Source organism: Amphiprion ocellaris, chromosome 3 (assembly GCF_022539595.1).
Source record: "Amphiprion ocellaris isolate individual 3 ecotype Okinawa chromosome 3, ASM2253959v1, whole genome shotgun sequence".
Lineage (NCBI taxonomy): Eukaryota > Metazoa > Chordata > Actinopteri > Pomacentridae > Amphiprion > Amphiprion ocellaris.
Genome location: NC_072768.1, coordinates 5,891,840 through 5,917,528, shown reverse-complemented (window position 1 = coordinate 5,917,528; position 25,689 = coordinate 5,891,840). Strand labels below are relative to the sequence as shown.

Below are 25,689 nucleotides of genomic sequence, written 5' to 3'. Positions count from 1 at the left end.
ACTTTCATTTACTGCAAATGAATATCTACTCCAAATGTCTCACTAATAATCATTATCAGCCTTATAAACCCACAAAACACCCCTCTATACTCGACGACACTTAGTACAGTCTGGTTCCCCCTTCTATAAATCTGCTTGGAATCTTCCACTTCCTGTTTGTCAAAGTGGCCTTCTACCTGGACAGGTTTTGTTGGAGCTCATGCAACAAACATTTTGGGTAACTGCACTTTAATATGGATGGATGACCCTGAATTAGAGTCTGTTTTAATGAGACTGAGTTAAGATGTGTAGCTCTGTCATTAAATAGGACATTATTTCTCAGAATTCACAGAGAAAGTCTGAAATGTTTGCTAGGTTAGCATCCCACATGTTCTTTGGCTCAGCTAAAGCTAACTCTCTCCAACTTCTGGATCTCTTGAGTTGCTTGTTGTTAAAATATCTTGCTTGAGGTGCTGAAGCTCAGAAAGTCTGAGATGTTTGTTCAAAATAAGCTCATTCTCAAGTCTTATCTGAACTCTTTTGTTTGAACTTTCCCTAAACTTAGGAGTTAATGACAGAGCAGCACATCCAGACTCAGTCTCATTTATGTAGAGATTAAACTTCAGTGTCATTCATTGATGTTAAAGTGCAGTTTTTCAAATGTTTGTTGCACATGCTCCCGACCAAACCAGTCCAGGTGGAAGACGATGTGAAGAGAAAGCTCCAGAGGATGAATATCACACATTTATGTTGGAAATAAATGTCCTTTAATTAGACATTGTCATGCAAAAGTTGGATTTCCCTTTAATGATGTTCAAATCTTTGTTGAGTGTTTTGTTGATGTTGGTTTGTAAATGTTTTTGGACACTCGGCCCCAAAGATTAAAACCTTCTACGGCTCACAAGCTGCAACAATTCACACATTATCAACTATCTTTCTGACTAATCTAAGACAAAAAGTGAAAAACTGCCTGATTCCTGCATCATGAATGTAACTCTTTTTGGTTTTTATGACAGTAAACTGAATATATTTGGGTTTGACATTTTATAAACCAAAACAAGAAATTAATTACTGGAGACAACAATCAACAGATTAATGGACAAAGAAAATGTGTTTTACAACATATATGGCTGAATTACTCCAACATTACAAGATACATACAATTTAAATTCTATTTTATTTATATAACACCAGTTACAGGTCAAATTGTCTCAAGACGCTTTATTTTTATATTTTTTTGTCATACTTAAAAGATGACAAAGTAAGAAATTTAAAGCTCTTGAGTAACCCAATTTATTATCTGGTTTTTAAGAGATTAATCGACAATTAAAATAACTTTCTCCACTAAAACTAATAAACATGAGGTCAAATAGAAGGAACAGTTTTAAATACTGCAGTCCCACGACGACAAGAATAAAGTTTGTCAAAAAAAAGTAAATCTGCTGGTGGATTCCATTAAAGTCCTAATAAATGATAAAGTGTGATACTAAGGGTTTGTGGTGCTAAAAATGTCAAAGTAAAGATACCAAGTTGAACATGTGGATGGAGGTTGATAAAAGTTGACCTTCTTTCATTTCTCTGGAGCGACTCCATGGATTTTATGGATGGTGGTTAAAGACCTGCTCTTCTAGTCATCTTCCTTCTAGTCACTGTAAAAAGTCAGTCCATCCTGGCCGACTTCAACACCTCTTCATGACAACTTGTTCTGCCTCTGACCTGGTGGAAACTCCAGAAACTCGGGAAAACCCGTGGAGACTCGAAGAACTCGTGGAGACTCGAAAAACTCGTCGGCGGGGGAAGGTGTGGTGGGTGGTGGGGGGAGGCGGGGGAGTAGAGAGGGGAGGCCGCCACCCACCTCCCCGCCTACTCTCCGCCCTGACTCCACCCAGACTCCGCCTTGGCTCTGCCCATGAGGTCACTTCGGGAACTACGATGCCAAAGGGACGACGAATTTATTTCTTTGTATCTGATCTGTAGCTCAGTGAGTTAAGGATTTGCCTATGGAGCTGCAGGTCGCTGGTTCAAGACCAGTCCCTTCTTAAATTTTATCAAAATTCTGACAAAGACAAAGAAAGAAAAGTGCCAGTGGTGGGTCTTGAACCTGCGACCTTCCGCTTGGTAGTCTGTCTTCTTATCCCCCTGAGCTATTCGCTCAGATACTAATTCTTCTTTTTTTTGCGCATTTGTCATCTATTTTTTGTCATTTTTCTTTTTTTTTTTTAACTCGGGTCTTGACTCGACCGTTTTTCTCAGGAGGTTGGACTTCAGCCTTTGTGCTGGAGGGTGGAACCCTCAGTTCCAAGACTTTCCAAGCCTCCAGACCTCCCGAGTCCTCAGGACCTGAGCTTTCACACAGTCTGAGGGCTGAAATTTTCTAAGTCCCACAGTAGTTCTCTGTTAGTTTGAACCTTGTGACAGTCCAAGGACTGAAATCCTCTAAGTTCCTGAGTAGTTCTCTGTTAGTTTGAACCTTTAGACAGTCCAAGGACTGAAATCTTAAGTTTCTCAGTACTTCTCTGTTAGTTTGAACCTTCAGACACTCTGAGGACTGAAGTTTTAAAGTTTCTCAGTACTTCTCTGTTAGTTTGAACTTTCTGGTTAACAGAAGCCTTAAAACTTGTGACCATGAGTCTTGATTACACATTTAGACAATCCATCTGAGTTCTTCTCAGACCTTCACCTGTGAGTTTTTTAGAAATCCTGAACAAACTTTGTTTCTCTTCACTGAACAGTAAAGTTTGTGGAGATCAGAAGGTAACATTAGTTTGATCAATGCCTCCAACTACTAGTAGACTTTATCTGGAAAGCAGTTTTCTGAAATGAGTTCTTAGTAAATCTGTCCACAATCTAACCAAGAACATAAAAAGAGGAAATGTTTCTAATGTTTGATTTGATTTCGAAATGTTTTGTCTTTTTAATGTTTGTTGTTTTTTCAAATGCTTTATTGGCTTGTTAGAAAAATTCCTTTTTCTTTCTCAATGTTTATGTTTTTGATTAAATCTTTAAGGTTTTTCTTTTTAAATGTTTTACCACCTTTTAATGTTTCATTTTCTTTTTAAATGCTTCATTGTATTTTCTGTTTAATTCCTATTTGAAGTTTTATTGTCTTTAAGATGTAATTTTCTAATTAAACATTTAATTTTTTAATTAAATGTTTTGTCTTTTGAAAGGTTTAATAATCTAATTAAATGTATGTTTAACTCTATTAAACATTAAATACAATTAAATGATATTAAACAGACAAAATATCGAATGAGATAATTCAACAAGATACAATACATGTCATTATGAAATTAAACAAAATTTTTAAAATACAAATATTAAAAATTACAGATAATATATTTTCCATAATTAAACATTTAAAAAATACAATTCAACAAGAATATTAAACATTTTAAAAAATGCAAAACATTTAATTAGATTATTAAACCTTTAAAAAGACAAAACATTTAATTAAAAAATTAAATGTTTAATTAGAAAATTACATCTTAAATTTCTTAAATCTTTTTAATAATAAAACTTTTTCAAAGTTGTATTGTATTATTTTTTTTTCCTTTGATTTAATTGCTTTTTGTTATGTGGTTTATTTCTTTTATCTTCTTTTTCTGTCAAGATTTTAACCCCAACCTTAAAAATGAAATAAACCCTTAAATTACACTGAAAATACTTCTGTTGTCACAATCACGAGTTAGTCAATTATTCAGTTTATCAATTCAACTTTATTTGTTTAGCACCTTTTACACAGATGACAAAACTAAACAAGCAAAGAGAAAAAACTATGATTAATACTCAAAAACATTTTTTAAAAAAAGATTTAATATGGTAATAAAATATGTTGTGTCCAGGGGATGGAGGGAGTGTATTGAAGTCTTCTTGGGCTCACATGGTAAATCATTTAAAATATAAACTTGATATTCAGTCTAAGGAAACTGCAGAGCGACAGAAGAACCAACAATATCTTCTGTTTTCTCCTTTAATGAGTCGACTCTTCTTGTGCTTTCAGACCAAAGAACTACAGACTCTTCACAACCTGCTCAAACTCTTGGTACAGGACCTCACCACACGGGTCAAGAAGGTTTCTGTCTCATTTCTACTCTGAAGCTCACCTTCTCCTGCTCAAACTGCTGATAAATGTTTCTGCTGCTCTAAAGTCTGGTCTCCAGAACTTCCTAAAAACTCTCAAAGTCTCTTCTGCTGCAGGTTGCTTTGTAGAACTGTTCCAGAAAACCTCACTAAACCACATGGAGGGGCCTCAAGATAGTCGTCCAAATGAAACCATACAAAAACCAAACTAGTACAACCCAAACGCTAAAGTCTCCTGCAGCCTACCAGAGAACCTCTGAGAACAGAGAATCAGGACAGGAACTCTTACCTTCTGGACAACCAACCTTGGTTCACAAACAAGAATACAGAATGTGTCTGACCAAAAACCTCTGGAGACTCACTACAGCCAAGATAAAGACACAACTCACCTGCACCAAATCCACTAATCACTGCACACATTAGCACCATGTGCTAACTGTGGCTAAAGAACCTCATTTACCAAGATAACTATCCAGTACAAAGCCCTAAAACACACCAAGAAACACATTAAAGAGGATTTTACTGCTGGAAGCTGGAAGCTGCAAGCCAACGCCTAAAGAACAAACCAAAGCAATGGAGCCAAACCTCAGTGGTGAAGAGAAGCAGAGGAAATGTTTGTCTGTAGCTAAATAAAGCAGGAAGACACTGAGCTGCTCAGGTGTTCCTGATAACACCAAGCAGCCACCTGGACAGCCAATAGGAACACAGCTTACTGGAAGTCCAGAGGGCTGGGTTAGTGAAGGAAATTTAATTTAAAGTTGAAGCAGAAAGTTAACAAAGAAAGTTGAAAACCACCTTCTGATACATGAAATCTCTGAGTTTTCACACAAAGAACACCTGAACATGTCAAACTGGTTCCATAGTAGAACCATCATTGTAAAAACATCATAGTATGGTGTGCTGCTCAAAAAACATTAGGACCCTGCTGTCAGGGGACAAACATGTAAGAAATATGAGAACAGAGAGAACCCAACCAGTAGGTCACAGTTTATCATCATCTAATCATCTCCTGAAGTCCATATGGTGAGAGACATCAGTATCTGGTTGTTAATTTACCAGAGGATGCTTATAATCATGCTGATGTGGTCTGTACTCTACAGTATTTTAGTGACTCAATAAATGCCTAAGTTGTTTTTTTTTTAAATGCTTTTTAGTTTTTAATAAACATTTAACAGCCTATATGTAATCAATAAATGGCCTTTGCCTATCTTAAGAAAAACTCACTCAGAACTCTGATATGTTAACAGTACTAAATAAATCAATAAATACATGCATACACACAAAAATAAGTTAATACATTAACTGTGTTAAGATAAGATTTAGATTTTTAAAAAAAGTTGTTTATGTTTTTGCAGAATCCAGTATTGCTCACTGGTTGGTCATTACATTTTATTAGTTTGATTTCACTGTTTAAAATGATGCCACCTCTTTTCAGACAGAACCTGTGATAATAAAACAATACAAAATTTTTAGTTCCGTGTTAATAAAGCACTTAAAGCGTTAAGTATGGCTAAATGCTTTTTTCAAAATTAAATATATCACTCCTTAGGTGGTAGTGGCCCCAAGTTCAGTAAAGTTGGAAAGATATTCACAGATTCAGACTTCCAGCATCAATAACTCGTTAGATATAGGTTGTCAAAACATAAACGGTGCCTCTTTCCCATTTTTGCAATGCAGACTATGTGCTACAAGCCCAGTTTTATCAAAAGTAGCTGTCTTTCAAGCTACAGGAATAACATTGGTGTCTATGGAGTGAACAGGGTCCGTCTGCAATTTGCAAAACCGCTGCAACAGTAAAGAGAGACAAATATTCAATAACTTCACTCTTATACATTGTAGAGTCACTAAAATCACTGCAGCCTTCAACTGGCTCCTGTTGACAAAGTGTTTTAACAGAAATGTAAATGCTGTAATGTGATTCTTTTAATGAACCATGTAACTTGAATGGATGTGATGCTGGTGTGACCACAGTGCACACGTCTGATGTTGCTCACAGTGGTCCAAGGGACGCTCAGGGAGTTTGTGTGTTTGCTCAGACTCAGGAAAAATTACAGGGAACATTGGTTCATGACTGTCTGAAGTTTCGAGAAGATCCGCGTCATCCTGGTAGTCTGGAAACCCTGATCCTGGCACCACTTTTGGGATGTTTTAATGTATTATATACCATAACTACGGATGTTGCGACGTGCACAGATTTGACATCATATCCAGGCTGTAATGTCAGTAAATCCAAGTAAAATACAGACTTCGCTTATTCCGTGCAAATACATTGCAAGAAACACAAATGTGGGGGGCAACTGACAAACTACCAGAGATCCCCAGGGAATAGTAATCCCGTGCAAATAGTGCTAATGTCAACATATCCATATGGTCTTCTTCATATGGTAGAAAACAAATCGTGAGTGAAAAAAGAGGTCAGCGTCATGGCTGAGTATTTCCATCTTGAAACTACAGTGTGCAAGATGACCATCTCAAAAACATGGATTCAGACTTTCATGGTTTTGTATATTACAAACCAATGGAACCAATCTTGTCAACTTGTTTTCCATATAATTATTTCTCTTCAGAACTGGTTTCTGCCTTGAATTAGTATGTTACACTTTTTATACTTTCTTAAGCAATTTGTTAAATATTTTGGTTTCCTCGTGTTTGAGTCCTTTATTTGCTGTGCCAAAAGAACATTTAGTAGTGTAGAATATTTGTTCAAAATCTAAATTGAAGACAATGCAAATTTATGTTTTGAGATGATCTACCAGACAAAGACTGTTTGGATTTTTGGGATATATTAGACACATCTGTCTTCATCTGAGAAAACATTTTGTCAACTAAACTTAAGGTAATTAGAAGTCTGTATATCCATACTACTGTCTGGGTTTGAGGTCTGTGAAGAGGTGAGAGTTTGTTAAGACTGTGTCCCTGTTGTGTATCTTTGGCTGAGCACTGCCTCACCCTGCAGTGTCTAGAGCTGAATGAGCAATCCCAGCGTCATGGGAGCATGACTGGACTGCTTCAAAAGGCTGGGCTTTGCAACAACAACAAAGCAAGGGCCTCACTTCTGTTTGGGTGCTGGGACAGCAGAGAGCACGTTTGGTTAGCCAGTGTCACAGTGTACTGTATAGCCAAATGGAATGTCCTGCGTCATCCATAGTCTTAGTTTGCATGGTGATTCGCATCAGTAATTTACAGATAAAATGTTCACAGATGCTGCTTGGCTTCTGGTAAATTAACACGTGCATCCTCTCAGTAGACTCAACAGGATGCCTTAAGTTGAACAGTAAAGGAACCTTGTCAAAGAAATGACATCAAGGTCTAAATGTAGCCCAACTCAAACAGAAGGAGGAAGTGGGGGTACATGGTAGTAACTTTACAGCGGGCTTTGCAAGCAAAGTATGCATTCCAGCTAAAAGATGACTGAATAGAGAAGTGCTGGTAGTCAGGGAAAATGGGGAGACCAGAGGAAATCCTGTCAACAATGGTTGAACAAACTTGAGCGTGAGATAATGTGGACGAGAGCAAACCTCTCACCAACCCTGTTGATCATTCACAAAGCCTGTTCACACAGGGAAATACTGTACAGTATGTGTCCCTGTCAGTGACAGAAAGAACAGGAAAAGGAGGCACTCATGAGAGGCAAAAGAGACTAAAATAGTTCATTACCAAATGATATTACCATCAGGTTACTTTGATTAGTGCGCACATGATTCATATTGATCCTTATTTCATCCCTTAAAATGCTGCCTTCTTTGAGAAGACAGAAATCCATTTAAAATCCATTTGATTTCATTCTACTTCATTTGGAAGCCTGAGGACTATTAATGCATAAGTAGTTCAAAGCTTTGATATAGGCCAGGAGCGCTGGGAGGGGATGGATGGTGGACTGGGGAAAGGGTGGGGTGTGGACTGGGAGACTGCACCACACATGGCCATCCTATGGTTTTTTTTCTTTCGACAATCAAAATGAGTTTTCAGTCCATTTTTGGATGTGTAGTCGAAGACCCTGAACCAGGGAATTCAGTCATTTGCGCCACTTCTGCTATTTGGATCAAAACATTCATGAGACTGTGTATCTGAAGGACATCCAAGTATCAGCACAACAGCGGTATACACTCGTCGTCTTTGGTCGCCATAGCAACTGCCTCCATCACTCTGCACCGTGCTGTTTGTCCATAAGTCTGACCTACACGCTCCGCCCGAGCCCCTGCATTATCTTCAAGACCCTGCACACAGTTCAGCAAAACCTTGGCGGGAGTGAATCTGATTCTTTCTGTCGGGCGGCTCTCTTATCCAGCTGTTACATATAACAAGATTGCTGGGCAGAGATTGGCGGGTGGCCATCAGAGTAGTAAAATGTCAGACTGTGACAGGAAAACTAAGGAAATGTCAGAATGTGTTTTGCAGAGCTGGTATTTGGAGAGGCATTGTTCAACTGCTTGACTTAACAGTTCCTGCACTTGTCAGGCTGATAGCAGAATGTGTTGTAGCAGGAGGGTCTAATGAAGGAATTTGATTTCACCATCCTGGCATTTAGAATCCTAACAGCAAAGTTGAACAGAAAACTTATATTGCGTTGACAAGTAGCCTCTATGTCATTATTACGCCTAAAGGACACTGCATACCAATAACAGAGGGGGGCTTTGTCCCAACACAGACATCAAACAAGGTTATGGTAGTGTAAGAACATGAGACAAGTAAACAACATTTTAAGAGCATTCACACGTGGTGATCACTACCCTCTGCATACGTACAATATCTGCCTCTCCGCTGTTGATTTTTTACTTATTGCAGTAAAGAAGAAGATTGGAAATTTATACCAAATTCCCCCCCACAAAATTCCTACCTAATATATGCTACATACACACCCATTTGTATGCACTTCCTGCCATTTCACTGTGTAATTTTTTATGTGCTTTGATGGCAGGTCACACATTGGTTTCACCTTCTCAAGCAGTTGTGTCAGTTTCTGCATTTGACTTGATCTCCGACTGATCCATGAAGCCGCTCTATCGCTCCCCAGCAGATGGTAAAGTTGTGTACTGGGATAAATACCCATACAACACAGCGGGCGGATTATGCACACGGCTCATAGAGCAGTAACACATTTATATTCAATGAAGAAGAGATAATTGGAGATGAAGGTGGGGATTAGTTTGACTGACGATGACAGGAGATGATGGAATAGGGCCTCTAATGTGTTAATAACCTAAATATGGCAAAATTGATTAACTTTGTTAAAAAAAAAGAATATTGATTAACATAAGTGTAAATGATTACAAAAACAGCATTTATAGTAAGATGTAATGCTTATGAAATCTTCAATAAAGGAAAAACAAGACAATCGTGTGCACATCAGCAATTTTTTTGCACCAAAATTCATGATGATTTTTTTTCAAAGAGAACCTTACCATAGTGTTTTTCACAGTCTGCTTTACATTATTTCCTCGTATGGCATGTTTTCACATGTTGAAAAATCGCATTTTTTTCGATGACCTTTTTTTGCGTCAAAATTCATGATTTTTTTTTCAAAGAAAACCTTTCTGGAGTGTTTTTCACGGCCTCTCTTACATTAATTCATCATATGGCACGTTTTTACAACATGTTGAAAAATCGCATTTTTTTTCGACATAGTATAGTAAGGCGTTTTTTTTGCGCCAAAATTCATGATGATTTTTTTTTCAAAGAAAACCTTTCTGGAGTATTTTTCACGCCCTCCTTTACATTATTTCATCTTATGGCATGTTTTTACAACATGTTTGAAAAATCGCATTTTTTTTCGACATAGTATAGTAAGGCGTTTTTTTGCGCCAAAATTCATGATGATTTTTTTTTCAAAGAAAACCTTTCTGGAGTGTTTTTCACACCCTCCTTGACATTATTTCATCATATGGCACGTTTTTACAACATGTTTGAAAAATGGCATTTTTTTTCGACATAGTATAGTAAGGCGTTTTTTTTGCGCCAAAATTCATGATTTTTTTTTTTCAAAGAAAACCTTTCTGGAGTGTTTTTCACGCCCTCCTTTACATTATTTCATCATATGGCACGTTTTTACAACATGTTTGAAAAATCGCCTTTTTTTTCGACATAGTATAGTAAGGCGTTTTTTTGCACCAAAATTCATGATTTTTTTTTTTTCAAAGAAAACCTTTATGGAGTGTTTTTCACGCCCTCCTTTACATTATTTCATCATATGGCACGTTTTTACAACATGTTTGAAAAATGGCATTTTTTTTTCGACATAGTATAGTAAGGCGTTTTTTTTGCGCCAAAATTCATGATGATTTTTTTTTCAAAGAAAACCTTTCTGGAGTGTTTTTCACGCCCTCCTTTACATTATTTCATCATATGGCACGTTTTTACAACATGTTTGAAAAATCGCCTTTTTTTTCGACATAGTATAGTAAGGCGTTTTTTTGCACCAAAATTCATGATTTTTTTTTTTTCAAAGAAAACCTTTCTGGAGTGTTTTTCACGCCCTCCTTTACATTATTTCACCATATGGCACGTTTTTACAACATGTTTGAAAAATTGCATTTTTTTTCGACATAGTATAGTAAGGCGTTTTTTTGCACCAAAATTCATGATTTTTTTTTTTTCAAAGAAAACCTTTCTGGAGTGTTTTTCACGCCCTCCTTTACATTATTTCATCATATGGCACGTTTTTACAACATGTTTGAAAAATTGCATTTTTTTCGACATAGTATAGTAAGGCGTTTTTTTGCACCAAAATTCATGATTTTTTTTTTTTTCAAAGAAAACCTTTCTGGAGTGTTTTTCACGCCCTCCTTTACATTATTTCATCATATGGCACGTTTTTACAACATGTTTGAAAAATGGCATTTTTTTTTCGACATAGTATAGTAAGGCGTTTTTTTTGCGCCAAAATTCATGATGATTTTTTTTTCAAAGAAAACCTTTCTGGAGTGTTTTTCACGCCCTCCTTTACATTATTTCATCATATGGCACGTTTTTACAACATGTTTGAAAAATTATTAAACAAAAATTAAAATTAAAAATTAGTCGAGGGGGGAGGCACGCGCCGGCGCTCTGCACTTATGCCTCAGGCTGAAATGTTAAAGGGCACCGTTTTTGTCCTCACCTCACTTTTTATTTGAGTGTACCTTCTATCGCCTTAATAACCAGCACTGGGGAAGGTGTATGTGTGTGCCTGCAAACGGCTAACAGAACAGTGGGCATACTGTAGAAAACAGCTGTGGTGTGCCAATTGCCTGTACCACCCCCACCACAACCCCTCACTTCCCCCATCTCTATGTACCCTCGCTTGTGTCTGTCTCACTCCTCACCGCTGAATCTCAATGTGATACCACAGCAACCATAGAAAAAAATGTCCTCCCTCAGTCATTTAAAAGTGGTTGTTAAGAGCACGAAGAGTTGCAGCAAAAACAGAATAGTAGGGAAAAGGCAGTTATACGAATTACGGGGAGTATTTTTCTCTATAACTCTGGTCATGATCATATTAAAAATTACTGTAGTTCTTGTACCTCTGTTCCTCTGATACCTGCATAATCCACAACTCACCTTAGGTGATTTATTTTCTGAATTCAAATGTAGAAAACCTAATTTGTAAGTTTGTTAATACTGCACATAGAAGAAGAAGCATAAAGTCAGCCGTGAAGTATCTTAAGAGTAGGCTTTTTGCCTTGTCAAACTGCATTAGAGTAACTGCTCCCGTATTCCCATTTTTAAAGTGGCCCTCGCAGCAATATGGAGTGTGTTAAATCAAGTTTGAGACGAAAGAAAGTCTGAAATCACAGCCTTCCCCTCTTCTGTGTGCCTTCTTCCGTGATTTCTCAGAGACAATATCACACTCTGCTTCTGCATAACAAGGATAAACTCTGCCTGACTGCTGCTGATGCATATGTAAACAGCTGCTCTGCCCATGCTTACAGCAAAGATAAACATCTGCCAGCAGTCTGACCTGTCCACTCATTTCAGCAAATTATCCTAATTGGCTTCTGTGAGATAATTATTACATAATCTCTTTAGATTCTAATTAAACATAAACAGACACACACCTCCGTGGGTTTCCTGGAAGCTGTGCTGCTTCATGAAAATTGGGGAAAACACATCTTAATGAGACACAAGAAGATCTGAGGGTTGAGCAGTGAGTTTTATTGGCATCTGAAGACACCAAATTCTGACTTTACTTTGCATACAGATGGATTTGAATGTTTGCATCTTAGTGATGTCCATTTATAATAAGTTAAAACATATTAACATGAGCAATTAATAATTAGATTTTTAACAACAGAAAGTTATTAATTGAAAACTGAATTGTCATTGATGTTCAGAAATAAATATCTTTCACAAATGTACATTGGAGTTGTATGGAACAATTTGCATGTGTGCCTGTAAGGGGAGTGAAAAATAATCAGCTTGAACTGAAATAACAATTTTATATATACACAACACTATTGTGGTAGACCAACTATCCAATTTACAGCATACGGGACACACTTTGTTATGCAGCTTCTGTCTTGGTGATATTTGGCACCACTGCTACAATCCTCTATTGCTCTGACAGAAGTCCTTTTTAGCTCCTCCATCACAAAGCCTGGTGATTATCTGTCAGAAGCATGCCATAAATCGAATTTTACATTATGTACAACGCTAGTTTGTAAGCCTTAATCTAGGCATGAATGGTAATAAGCTATTTAAGGGCTCGCTCTTGTGAAAGCACGAGCCAGGCTTTGTCATGTAGGCGTTTCTTGCTTTATCATTCAAATCACTTTCACAGATCAAACCTCGGTTTCTCAGGCTAGGGCCATGCGCTGCGGCTGTTCTAAGTTGGCACGGAGTTTATCAAGAAACCGCGACGCTAATTCGTCATCCACTAGCCGTCCATCACTGGACAATGTAACTGTCATCAGCTGCTGAGGGCGAAGGGTCTGGTCCTCCTCGCACAGTCGCAGCTCGGCCCTGGAGGTCCCGACGGCCAGGATACACGCCTGAGGAGGGTTGATCACGGCGCTGAAGCCGCTGATTCCGAACATCCCGAGGTTAGATATACTGCCAAAAGGAGAGATGTAGGAGGGAGGGAAGAATGGAGTGAGATAATAGAAGAGACAGCAGACACATTACACCATTAGTCAAGCTCAACAGGGGAGAAAATGCATAAAAATTAACTAAGCAGACATAATAGTGGTTCTAAAACCAACTCTATGATGCTTAAAAAACATTGTTACTCAACAGAAAATTAGGTGGTGAATTAAGTATTTAAATCTGATTGTGTGTGAACATCTTATTTTGTAAAATACAATCCTCAGCAATAAAGATTAATACAGCAGCACCGGTGTCAAAAACTCCCCCTAAATGTTGTGTATGGTAAGTAAGAATGAACTGAGGGCAGTCTGTTGTTTGCCTTAATGAGAATTGTAGCTCAGGGGGATTTAAAAAAAAAAAAAAAGAGCAGAGGAAGAAAATACACATATATCCTCAGGAGGACAAAGATGGCTGCATCTCCACAGGAATTCATTGCTCCTGCCTGACACAGAAACCCCATTTACGTCTAAATGACACCATTAATTCTAATGAGTTAAAAAAGCCTCCCTTCCATGTTTCTGCAAATGATGGCACAGTAACTGATAGTCCTTGTCGCCCAGGACCACATTCAGCTCAGGCCCACATGAATTGTAGAATATGCATAATATAGTGACTATCTGTGAAACCGGATTTAAGTCATGATAGCGGAAATTTATGATAGCTATCTTATTACTGCGTTGTGGGGGACATTATGAGACAGAATTAGAATCTGAGGGGAAAAGGCCACTGTTCCCCCACACACAAAATAAAGGAGAACACTGCTAACTGAATTGAGAAAAGTGACACAGTTAAAGAAAAAAATGAAGAAGAAAGAAGAGAAAAATGTTTGAGAATGTCTTTTCTTTACCCATGAAAACATGTAATATGTCTTGAGCTTACCTGAATGAGCCTCCCTGGTACTCCTCTGGTAGAAGTTTCCCATCTCGAGCCTTCTGGGCCAGTGCCTATGAAAACATTACATGTCACTGTTGAGCTTTGTTTCAGGGAAAAGAACAAAGATACATACAGTCATAAACAAACACGTGCGTTCTGTGTGACGTATTAGACTAATATCCAAGACTAATGAGAGATATTATCCAAACAACTTGACGTACATATGAGGGACACAGCAGAGTTCCTGATTTGACACAATGAACCTTATCAAGGAAGCATTGTGTTTTGTATTTGCTTTACAGTTGTTCATCAAACCAACAAAGAAGGAAAATAGTGCCAACTCTGATCTACATTAAGAAATACAACTGTAATTTTAATTTGAAGAGTCTACAGCCATATGGCCCTGTGAAGCTGTGCTTAGTAGTCATGTGTGCTACCAGTTACTTCCTTATACTTACACCAGTTAAAACCAAAGCTGGTATCCCTGACACCAATACTGAAACTAACTTCTTGTGTACAAAAGCTTAATGTGTTCTGAAATGGAAATAAGAAGTAGGCTACACCTGTTTCATTTCCCAGGCATCTTGTGACTCTTACTGCTCTTGGAAAAACCATCTACAAAAAGTCCAAATACACAGGAGCAAAACAAGTAATCAAAAACACTGCACTGTGTGTTTATTTTTAGTTAGTTTAAGATACGTATGCAGTCTCTGAAAATACACTAATTACCACACAAAATGAGAGGAATCGACAGTTTACAGAGGCTTGCTATTTTATAGATTGCAGTCTTATTCAAATTCAAATTAAATAAATGCCTTAATAAACATATAAAGGAGTCAATAATCTATCAGCTGTCAGTCAGAACAAATGAGGCAGCATAAATAATTTCTAATGGATACAAAAGTGTCATTAAAGTAGACAGAGTATTGGCAATAAAACTGTCATTTCACCATCCCAGGCGAGAGAAAAGAAAAATATTTTATAGAACTGATATTATGTAAGCCCAGGGACACAAATCTCACTACAAAACCAAACTCAAAAGTTGCAGTACTGATCTTTATTTAGCTATTTATTGAGGCATTTTATTCATTTTGTTGTTTACATCTTAATTCCAGTTATTGATTTAGCTGGTATATTTTTCCATATCACTTTGAAGGGGGAAAAAACTGAATTACATGATTTTAAATTATGGGGAGCTTCTGTAATTCGAACATCGCTGTGCAAACTAAAGCCTTGATAGTTGCGAACCACTTTCCCATGGTCATTGATAAACATAACCATAGCTACATTCTCTCCCTCTCTGTACCTGGGTGTTTCCTGCCACTGAAAAAGGACTTAGTGATAGAAGTCTCTCACTCTGAGCAACACCTGTATGAACTGCAGTTTGCATATGAATATGACAGAAAGAGGGAAATGGTTCCTCTCAGTCAGATACTATTTAGACTAAATCCTGGTAGTCGCATATTCATTTTCTACTGTATCTAATATTGGACAGAATACACATTCGCCAAAAATACTGAGTTTAGATAGAAATGTCTTAATAGTAGAATCAATCTTAGAACAGAAATGTTGGAACTGGACGTATTGATTTTTCCATATCGAACTGTACACCTCTTAGGCACATTGGTGCTTTGAGCTGAATGCTAACAAAATAATTCATTTGGATGGGGGCATAGAAATCCATCAAATAGTTTTCACAGACTTATATTTTGGACAAACTTTTTACACAGAGCAGTTTACCAAAAGTAAAAAGCTTTTCAGGCACAGTTTTTTTAACCTTTCAGACCTTCTGGTGAAAGGCTACAGGGATCATTTTTCAGATATCATGTTCAAGAAAATGATTAAATGTTCAACAGGAAGCGTTGATATAAATGGGAACTATCAGACTGTGCATTGCTAAAATGGAAACAGGGAATTGTCAATGCCCCGAAGGGAGGATGAGACATCTGGGGAGGAAAACACATTACTTTAGTCAGGTTTTGTGAATCCTTGTTCTATCATGGCATCAACTAGAGTGACAAGCCTGGAGAAAACACAATGTAACTGTCAGATAGGAACAAACAGTGATGACGGTATTGTTCCTATTGTATGCGCTTGATTCACTCAACCTTCGCTGGTGATTCAAAAAGCATACAGGGTATTATCAGATATCAAGTACTAGCTTTTTACTTTCTGAAATACGGGCTCCACATTATACCAACTACATGGATTAGATAAAAAAATAGGCTCTTGCTGAAAATTTTCCTTTAAACTCTTCTTTTTTTTTCAAGCTGTTGCTCTCACTAAGCTGAAACTGCTTTGCCGCCACATCTTTTTACAATATGAACTTTATTGTAATGGAAATGCACTCAAAGGTTAATGCGGGGACACAACCAACACAGAAAGTCGAGAATGACTCACAGGATCATGAGACACAGTGGGATATGGTGGGCACATTTGAGATAAGAGCTCTCAGTGCAAAAACAGTCATGTTCCACTCCATCACATCAATAGCCAGCAGCGACCTCTCTGTGCTTCATTCAAATCACATGTTGATTTTAATTTGAGACCAATAAAAACGGGCAAATGTAGATTTAACTCAAGGCAGCAGCATAACCAGACTCAATATCGGTGGGTGGTGAAGAACGCTTTGAAAGCTTAAGAGGACTGATATGTGCACAATGTTACTGTCTATGCTTTTGTTTCAGCTGTTATGTACACGGCCGGTAAGAAGTTTTAGAATGCCCCAATTTTTCCCGTTTTTTTATTCAAATTCAAATCCAATGAATAGCTTGAAATGGTACAAATATAAGTGGTGAACTGCCAGACTGTTTAAAAAAAAAGGGTAAGGTAACCCAAAACTGAAAAATAATGTACTTTCCGAATTATACATAAAAGGCCTTTATCAGAGAACAAGAAATGAGTTAACAACTTAAAGCTGTTCTGCAGCAATGGAGGTTTATCACGCCTTGAAAGTTGGTGCTACCAAAATCCTACAGGTGTCCCAACTTTTCTAGATTACTTACAACCTCCCCTGTCTGCATAAAAGTAGTGTTGGAACCCACTGTGGCACCACACCCTCCAGAGCACTATTTGAACAGTATTGTACTGCAGAAAGTAGTGTGTTGCTATAAAAATGGTGAGGAAAAGGCAATTAGCAATAGAAGAGAGACAGACCATCAGAACACTTAAAAATGTAGGTCTTTTCTACAGAGAAATTGTGAAGAAAGTCAAGGTGTCAGTGAATACAGTTTTCTTCACCATCAAAAGGCTCAAAAACTGGAGGAAATTTTGAGGTCTGGAAGACCCAAAGCCACAACAGAATCAGAAGACAAGTTTCTGAGTCAACAGCATTTGTGATAGGTTGTAGTAAGCAAGCCTCAGTTTCAACTGTAAAGAGAAGACTTTGAGTTGCTGGTTTGACAGGTCGAGTTGCAGCAAGAAAGCCATTGCTCAGAATAAGAAAAAGAATGGACTACCGAAAACTGGAAGAAGGTGTCATGGACTGTCTGATGAATCAAGATTTGAAATCTTTGGCTCATCGCACCGGATTTCTGTACGCCGTTGAGTAGGAAAAAGGATGGTTCCTCAGTGTGTGACATCAATGGTCAAACATGAAGAAGGAAGCGTGATGGTCTGTCGCGGTTTTGCTGGATCCAGGGTCAGTGATCTATACAGAGTGAGAGGAACCCTGAACCAAAGTAGCTACCACAGCATTCTGCAGCACCATGCAGTACTCTCTGGTATGTTCGTAGTTGATCCTACAGCAAGACAATGACCCAAAACATAAGTCCAAGCTATGCCAGAACTACATTACGGAAAAAAACCCCAAGATGGTAGGCTTGAAAATATGGAGTGGCCAACACTGTCTCCAGACTGCAAGAACTGCAGACAAAGATTGCAACCACAAGAATTTCAGTTCCCTGAAAAACTACTAATGGGTTTCAAAATGATGGCAAAGAAGAAAGGGTGGAGGACAGAAATGAAGAGCACATGATTCAAAGTATACTGCTTCATTTGTCCTACATGGTTCTGTTAGGGCGTAGGCATGGATAACTGCCAGTGGAGCTGGCACGATGGCATTTATTGAAGATTTCATTTTTTACAGAAGCAAAAAGATCAATACAGAGGTATTGTGGAGCTTTCTGTGTACTCAGGCTCTTTCAAATCCATCAAAACACACTGGATGAGCTTTCACCATTTGGAAGGACAACAATTCTAATCCTGCAGCCGAAGCGATTAGGAGCTTTTCATGGTGAGGAAGTGAAATATATGCGAGTGGCCAAGTCAGTCACCTGGTCTCAATCTAATTGAATTGCATTCCACTTGCTGAAGACCAGATTAAAGACAGAAAGATCCCATAACAGATAAAAACAAAACTGGCTGCTGTGGGAGCTACAGGGAAGATACAAAGCTGCTAATGTTCATGGATGGAAGACTTCCAAAAAAAAAAATTATATAATTATTCTGCAAGATTTTATGTGTATCTTTCCCATTACTTTTTAAACCCCTAAACAATCACGTGGTGACACGACCCATCACCTCCATCACCCCTCAGGTATCATTTTCACAGCTAGTTTTACTAACACATTATACAGTACAGCAGCATTAGTGTACCAAGATTTCTGCCCAGACAAACACACAACACTCGAGCTCTAGCAATCACATCTATTGCAAGAATTGATCGCATGGACTTAAGCCATTGCAGTTTATACATAAACACTGGAATCTGAGTAATAATATGTCTAAAACCTAATTGCACACCAACTCCCTCCCTTCAAATCGCCTATCGACTACTCTCACTGACACTCACAGACATCCTGGGTGTATTCCCTAAAAACTAAGACACATACTCTCACACCTGCTGAGTTCAAATTGTTACCGTCACTAGTACAAATACTACTATACCATCACTACCTCAGCCTCTGTCACTGCAAATACTATTACAACAACTGCAGATAACGTCAACACTACTATTACAGCTGGTATCACTAAAATGTGATGGTACCATAGTATGATTAGGTTAAAAGGTGCTCTACCAGTCTGACAATAATGGTTTATGTTTGGGGAAAGTCATACCTCTGTGTTTTGTGACTGACGGTGAATCAACCATCACATCTTTGCGAAACTTGCCAACCGTAAACATAGACCCCTAGAACATGTATGGATTTTACTCTGGGTTACTGCTGGTCCAAGATATTTTGTTTATCAACCTCATCTTGAGAAACTAATTTCTTTGGTCTGTGTGTGTCTACTAAATGACAGTGTGAGATTGTTATTATCAAGGGAGTGTCTGTGTATCAGATTTTGAGAGCATATTTTTGCATTTACAAATCAATCGTTCCCAGCTGTTGACTAAGTGCAGGAGAAAGAGCTGACCGTTGTTGCTTTGTATGCCATCTGTGGCCAGTGACAGCTTAAACCTGCCACCAAATAACCCAAAAATCAAACCAATCCAAATCTACACACCCCTACAGTTGACAGAAGCGCTATTTCTACTCAACATGCTCTGATGTTTTTAAAAAAAAAAAAAAAAGAAAAAAGAAAAAAAGACTACTTTAAATAAAATACAATTCTAGCCTGCAGGCAAGCACAGCTCTACAGATGCCCTTAGAGTTTGTTTTCTCATACAGTTGGACGGCCGTCAAGTCTCAGCTCTCATATCTATTCCCATATACAAATCACCAGAAGACTCCATGCCTTCACCTGAAGTGAAGCACTAAACACCCCCACAGTTCGGAGCGTCTAATCTACCATCACCAAAGACATCAGGAGAAAATAGTCTCTGCAAGAGAACTTGACAAGACTCTAACAAAAAAGTTTATTTATTGCATTTTTAACATACGGGTTCAAAATGTTTTCTTTTCTTCGAGTCCTCTTATCCCTGTGACCTGTACCTTAGCATTTGCTGAGATCTCCTGGACTCCTTTGTTTGCAGCATCCTTGATGATTGGAGTAATGAGGCCTCTGTCAGTTGCCACAGCAATTGAGATGTGGATTGAATCGAGTGCTCGAGGTCCATCACCAGACCAGGTCACATTCACTTCTGGCATTTCCTAGGATAACAAAAAAAAAAAAACACCAGGGGTTAGCCTAGGTCCGGTGTGATATTGACAACAATAAAAAAAAAAAAAAAAAATCAACAAAGAGAAATAACCTGAAAAGTATAACAGAGTATAAATCTCCCAGATTTGGTTACAACGTGCTTTAATTCAGCTTATGAGTGTGGAGAAACAAAATAAAGTCAGACACAATAAAATAGATCTGTCATCTCTATCACCTATGGCATGCACAGGAATCAGTTATGATAACAGTCAAAAAACTTTTTATTACAGCAAATATGGAAAACTTACTAATCAGTTTGGACACTTGCTACCTGATTGTCATTACTTACATAAATATAACAGGTATCTATGCATAAATTCTCTAGGCTTTTTTAATGAATGGAGCCTCTATAACTATAAAAAATATATAAATAAAATCTACCTATAAACAATACAGTGGTCCACATGCATTTAAGGTGACATTAAACTGACCACTTCCTGCTGTATTTAGGTCAGTGCAGGGGAGAGTACAGCACTTCTGCCAAATCTCTACATGCTACAGTGTTACACCGGTGAATTACTATTTTAGTCTGCTGCAGGAGTCGATCCACAGAGATATTTTAGTCTTGTTGTATTAACAGTGGAACATACTGTCTGGACTATAGGAGAACCATGTGGCGTTTTGGCATTTTATACTCGCGTTAAGTGAAAAATGTACATGTACGTTCCACATTCCTTACATTTGCTGTAACACATGAACCAAAGGCCCAGGATTCTCAGCTGATGCTTCATCCTCACACACCAATGTTTCATGCAGATCTTCCTACTGTATGTATGTATGGTGAATTTTGAGCATCCATTATTCTTGATACATGGACATGCTTTAGGCTGGCAAATATTTATTGAAGCAGAAATAATATTTTATATTAAGTGATATAAAATGATGTTCTTATGAGATGGTGGTGAGACATTCTTGGCTGGAATAACTAAATTATCGGAGGACAGCATCAACTTTTAACCTGAAATGACTCCAGCACATACCTCAAATCTAGCTGTATCTTTCTGTACATAAATGCTGTAAACAGACATTTCTGAAATAGGTATCCCATAGTTTATATTTTATTAACCGGTTTACTGTTTCCTAAGAAATCCTTTATCGTTTGAACTACAATGTCCAACTAACCCACATGCTTTGTTCAACACTAAAAGATAAAATATCAGATATCTGTACACAAATAGTAAAATAAATATGAAATTAGATTAAAAAAAAGAGGGTTGGGGGATGAACAAACAAAACCTCTAACTTTAAAATGACAAAAGCTAAAGGAACAAATTTCAACAGATGAAGGGATTCCGGACAATACTTACTTTAAGTGTAACAGCAGCTGCCTTGATGATGAAATCATTTACAGACACTTTGATTTGTTCTGAAAACACAAAGAAGACACAGTCTGTAAGCTTTTTTCAAGGTGATTAAGGAATCATCATCTGCAATTTCTGCCTATTACCAGAACTGAGATAAGAAGATGGCTGAACAGCCTAAAAGCAGTGGTCCTAAATGCCTATTGAGGGTCAAAGACAAGCATGGGGTGACAAAATGCCGACACAGAGGAAATTTCTAACTGAAAAATGGTAGTGCTGACACTTCAAACTTTTGCAAATAAATGACACACTACAAAAGCCATCAGTTGGAAAGAAAATTGTTGTTGTAAACTTCAGCTGATCAGAATCAGCCCATCTCGAAAAGTCATGCGCATTCGCTCCACTCCCCTCTCAATGTGTGATACTAGTGGGTCAGGCGGGCTGGAATTGGCATCACTGCCAACTCCTACCGGTGTCCAATAGTGCAGTACCAGACAGTTATGAATGCTGTGAGTGGGATGATTAATGAGCTAACCGTGAAATCGCGCTGCTCCGGAACAATGAGAGCTCGCAAAAACAACCGGAGAGAGAATCCCCCAATACACACACAACCTCGCTAATAGGTCTGGTATGGCCGTCGCATTTCCTCCATCAGAGACAGGACCAGAACAGATTTACTGTTCGTTTGACACCGAGGCAACGTTAAGCTAAAGGAAGCCAATTACACGATACTGTATTGAACGAAATCTTTAAAAATAGCTAACAGAAGAGGCACTATTGCTATATCAACATGAAAAATTAAATACACCTAGGGGACATAGACATTAATGATAAATATGGTTTTGTTTGAATATAGCAAAGCACTGAAAAAGTAACAGTTGGGACACATGAACGTTGTTCCCTTTTCTCTGGTTGTGGTGTAAACCTCCCTTCACATTACACACATTCTAATATTTGTTGCACAAGAAGCTGTGGTTTGCTCAATAACCATCGTTAGGGAAGGCCGCGAAGCTAAGAAAGTCAAGAGTTGCTTCCCAAAATGTGGTTTACAAGTGTGTTGTCCTTGCCCTCACACATACTTTTCTTTATCTTAAATACTGTCATTTATCACATAGTGATACAAGAAAAGAGCAAACCCTCAATAGAATCCTTTAAGGACAAAGTAGCAACTGTACACCTCAAACTTCTGAACAGAGATTGATTCCTTTCCTACTGAATTCTGTCACTGAATTTGCATATTGATTTGTATCTGAACTGTAAAACTGCAGCTACTTCAAGTTAGCTGTTAATCTAATGTGGAAAACGATAATATTATAGATACATCAGCGGATATGACTACCTGAAGGTTTCTTATTAAGAGCCTCATTTTGTTGCGCAGATTGTGAATGTGAATTCAACCATTTACAATTAATTTATACCCACTTTATAACCCTGATAACATGTGAACTCTCATCCATCCATAACATGTGCTGAGCAATCCTCACAAACAAGAGTTATATAAAGCGTACAGGGCAAATCACAATGGATGCTTTCAAAATGAATGTTTTTTTTATGTATTAAGTTACTTCATACAAAGTGCAGTAAACAGAATAAAGTCAATATTTGATGTTACCACACTTTGCCTTTTAAACAGCTCTACTTCTCCTATGTAGTTGGTACGTGCATTCTTCCAAGCATAATGGGGAAGTTCACAGTTCTTCTTTTGATTTAGCCTGTCTCAATGGTAATCCCAGTCTGACTTTACAATGTTGAGAACAATGTTCTGTGGGGGCCACAGCATCTGTCTGAGGCGTCCCTGATGTTTTGCTTGATGGATAAGCACACAAACATTTAAAGTGTCCAAAACATTTGCAAAGTACTGCATATAAACATCAATTTCCCCCTATCAGTAAAAAGAAGCCACCCTTTCTGTGAGACATATGTGCTGATTTGAGCCAAAGGAACATGATAACACAGAGAGGACATGTTCCACAGGATCTCTGAACACATGAATGAGCAGTCATGTGAAAACCCTGAAATCTAAATCTTCGTGGAAAAATTGCCTTCCAAATTGTACTCAGACCTTTACTTGAGGACACAATGCTAACATGCACATGTGAAGAGTTATGCTAATGCATACACATTCACTCCAAGTCTTGTGAGCCTTTTACCTTTGGCCAGATGTTTTCGCAGCTGCATGACAGCAGCCATGTCACAGTCAATGGAAGCATATGCATGGGGGATGGTCGTCTTCGATTGGGTTAGTCTTTGAGCAATCACACGGCGGACATTTGAGGCAGGGACCTCTGTGAAAGTTCCCTGAGGAAGACAAGCAGCAGAAAGGGTAGGTAAATAACTGAGAAAAGGGCATTTTGATAGAGGAAACAAGGAAAGATAGGGCAAAAGAAAATGAGTGACGGTCTGATATATCCACGAGCGATGAATCGCTCCAACCAACAGATGAGGTAAACGATGTAAAGATGCTAATGACAAGCTTATTACTGGGAGCTCTTATGATTGGGATAATGTATATGCTTGGTTATTTATAGATCCAATCTTTGACGCCAATGTAACATACTTTACATTTAATATGGTACATAAACCACTAAAATGACTAATAACTACGTAAGTTGGAGATAAGATCTTTGATTAGGATCAAAGTTTGTTGGTTATGATGCTTGTTCTGTTCCACAGACACATCAAAATAAACCGTCTATCATAATTTATCTACCATGTGACTACAGGCCTGTACAGGAAAGATACCAGCTACATTTACACGGAATACTCAAGATTCAATTAGGGCCTGTTAGCCAGAAGTGACACAAGGCAAAAGTTGGAAGATGGGTTGTTGTTACCAGGTTCACAGCTAAATGCTGTCTTGTAGTTTCTCTGCACTACCCCTAAATAGAAACTATCACATGTTTTTGAGAGAGATTGTGATGAATGCTCACCGGTGCTCCTGGTTTCCCTGGTACAGAGAGAGGAGGTATGTTGGGTCTGCTGCCTGGGGGAGGAGGAGGTGTAGCTGCCGGGGTGGGGACAGGACTTGGGGCAGCCGGTGCAACCGCGGCTGGCATCGCTTTGGGGGTAGGAGATGTCTTCAAAAGATTCAGTGCATCTCTGTGAAAGTAAAAAAAAAAAAAAAAGAAAAAAAAAAGGAAGAAATCAAACATGGAACAGACACCGATAGGGGACGACGCATTGATGTATTTTAATGGTACATATTAAGTTGTAACCTGTATAAAATATAATGTGTAAACATATTTAATATTATTCTGAAAAGGGGTGCAAAAAGCTAGAAGTATACCTTTTAACCACTATGCCAGTCAACAAGACCACACATGGTTCAACACTAAACACTCTGAAAGACTGGCTCAGACCTGTGGCAAATATTATGTGAATGAGAGATTACCACACATTCAATCAAACATTTACATGAGAACAAATACTTCCTTGTCTGTTTCAAAACATTCTGCAGAATCAACTGTTTCTGTTTCAACTTTATTTGGGTCACTTTTTGCTGAACTGTACTTGTACACTAGTTTATTCCCAGCTCGTTAAACAGAAGAACTATGCTATTTGATGCTTTCAGGAAACTATTTTATTTCATCATGTTTTTTCAGCTTTTTTTGTTTTTCATTTGGAATGACCAAATTTTCACAATATAAATAACATCTAAATATTTATTCTAAATTAAATATGTCATAATTTCTCTATTTTACTTTGACCATTATAAATAAATTAAACGTGTGAAATAACAACAATAGCTAAAATGAGCAGCAGAACAATGCATTATTCACCCCCATGCTCCCTGTTGGCTTATAAGTGGTGGTCTGCTGGTTATATCTGGGTTTTGTTTGTGTCAGGCATGTAGAAAGGTAACTTTCGGTTATCCGCCAGTGGATGGGTGTCATGGGAATCATATGCTAGTCGCAAACACCATCAGGCCAGGCAGGATCAGGTGTCAGCTGCAGCAGGGGAAAAGCTTATTCAAAACCTTGGCTTCATTATCCTTCCCACTGGCATGGTGAGCCATGGACACTACAATAAAATATAGCTGGTTAATTACTTCTGACAACTCATGTTAAGTTGCATACTTCCCCTTTGTGGATTATCCCACACCTAACTTGGAATATTATTATGTCAAACTGGCAGTAAAAATTCAAAACGATTACTTAATTGGAATAATAACAATTACTGAACACCGCCTTGCTGGACATGATAGGGAGCATTTCTGTATAATAGGGCACTGTTTCGTTGAGGCTGGAGAGAATGTGACAGACTGTTACATTGAGCACTGATTGACGGGGAAAAGAGAAAGGTAAAGAGG

General features: G+C 38.1%; 1 protein-coding gene across 1 annotated transcript in view; it reads right to left on the bottom strand.

Annotated features, from left to right (window-relative positions):
• Positions 1-12,171: 12,171 nt before the first annotated feature.
• The window catches only part of pdhx (pyruvate dehydrogenase complex component X), a 32,491-nt gene continuing 18,973 nt past the window's right edge, over positions 12,172-25,689 (bottom strand). The window contains exons 6-11 of the mRNA XM_023263218.3: positions 24,311-24,479; positions 23,531-23,678; positions 21,387-21,445; positions 19,872-20,030; positions 14,002-14,066; positions 12,172-13,089 (exon numbers count right to left, since the gene is read on the bottom strand). Of these exons, the coding sequence (XP_023118986.2) occupies positions 12,834-13,089; positions 14,002-14,066; positions 19,872-20,030; positions 21,387-21,445; positions 23,531-23,678; positions 24,311-24,479 (856 nt within the window). The 3' untranslated portion in view covers positions 12,172-12,833. The remainder of the gene's footprint in view (positions 13,090-14,001; positions 14,067-19,871; positions 20,031-21,386; positions 21,446-23,530; positions 23,679-24,310; positions 24,480-25,689) is intronic.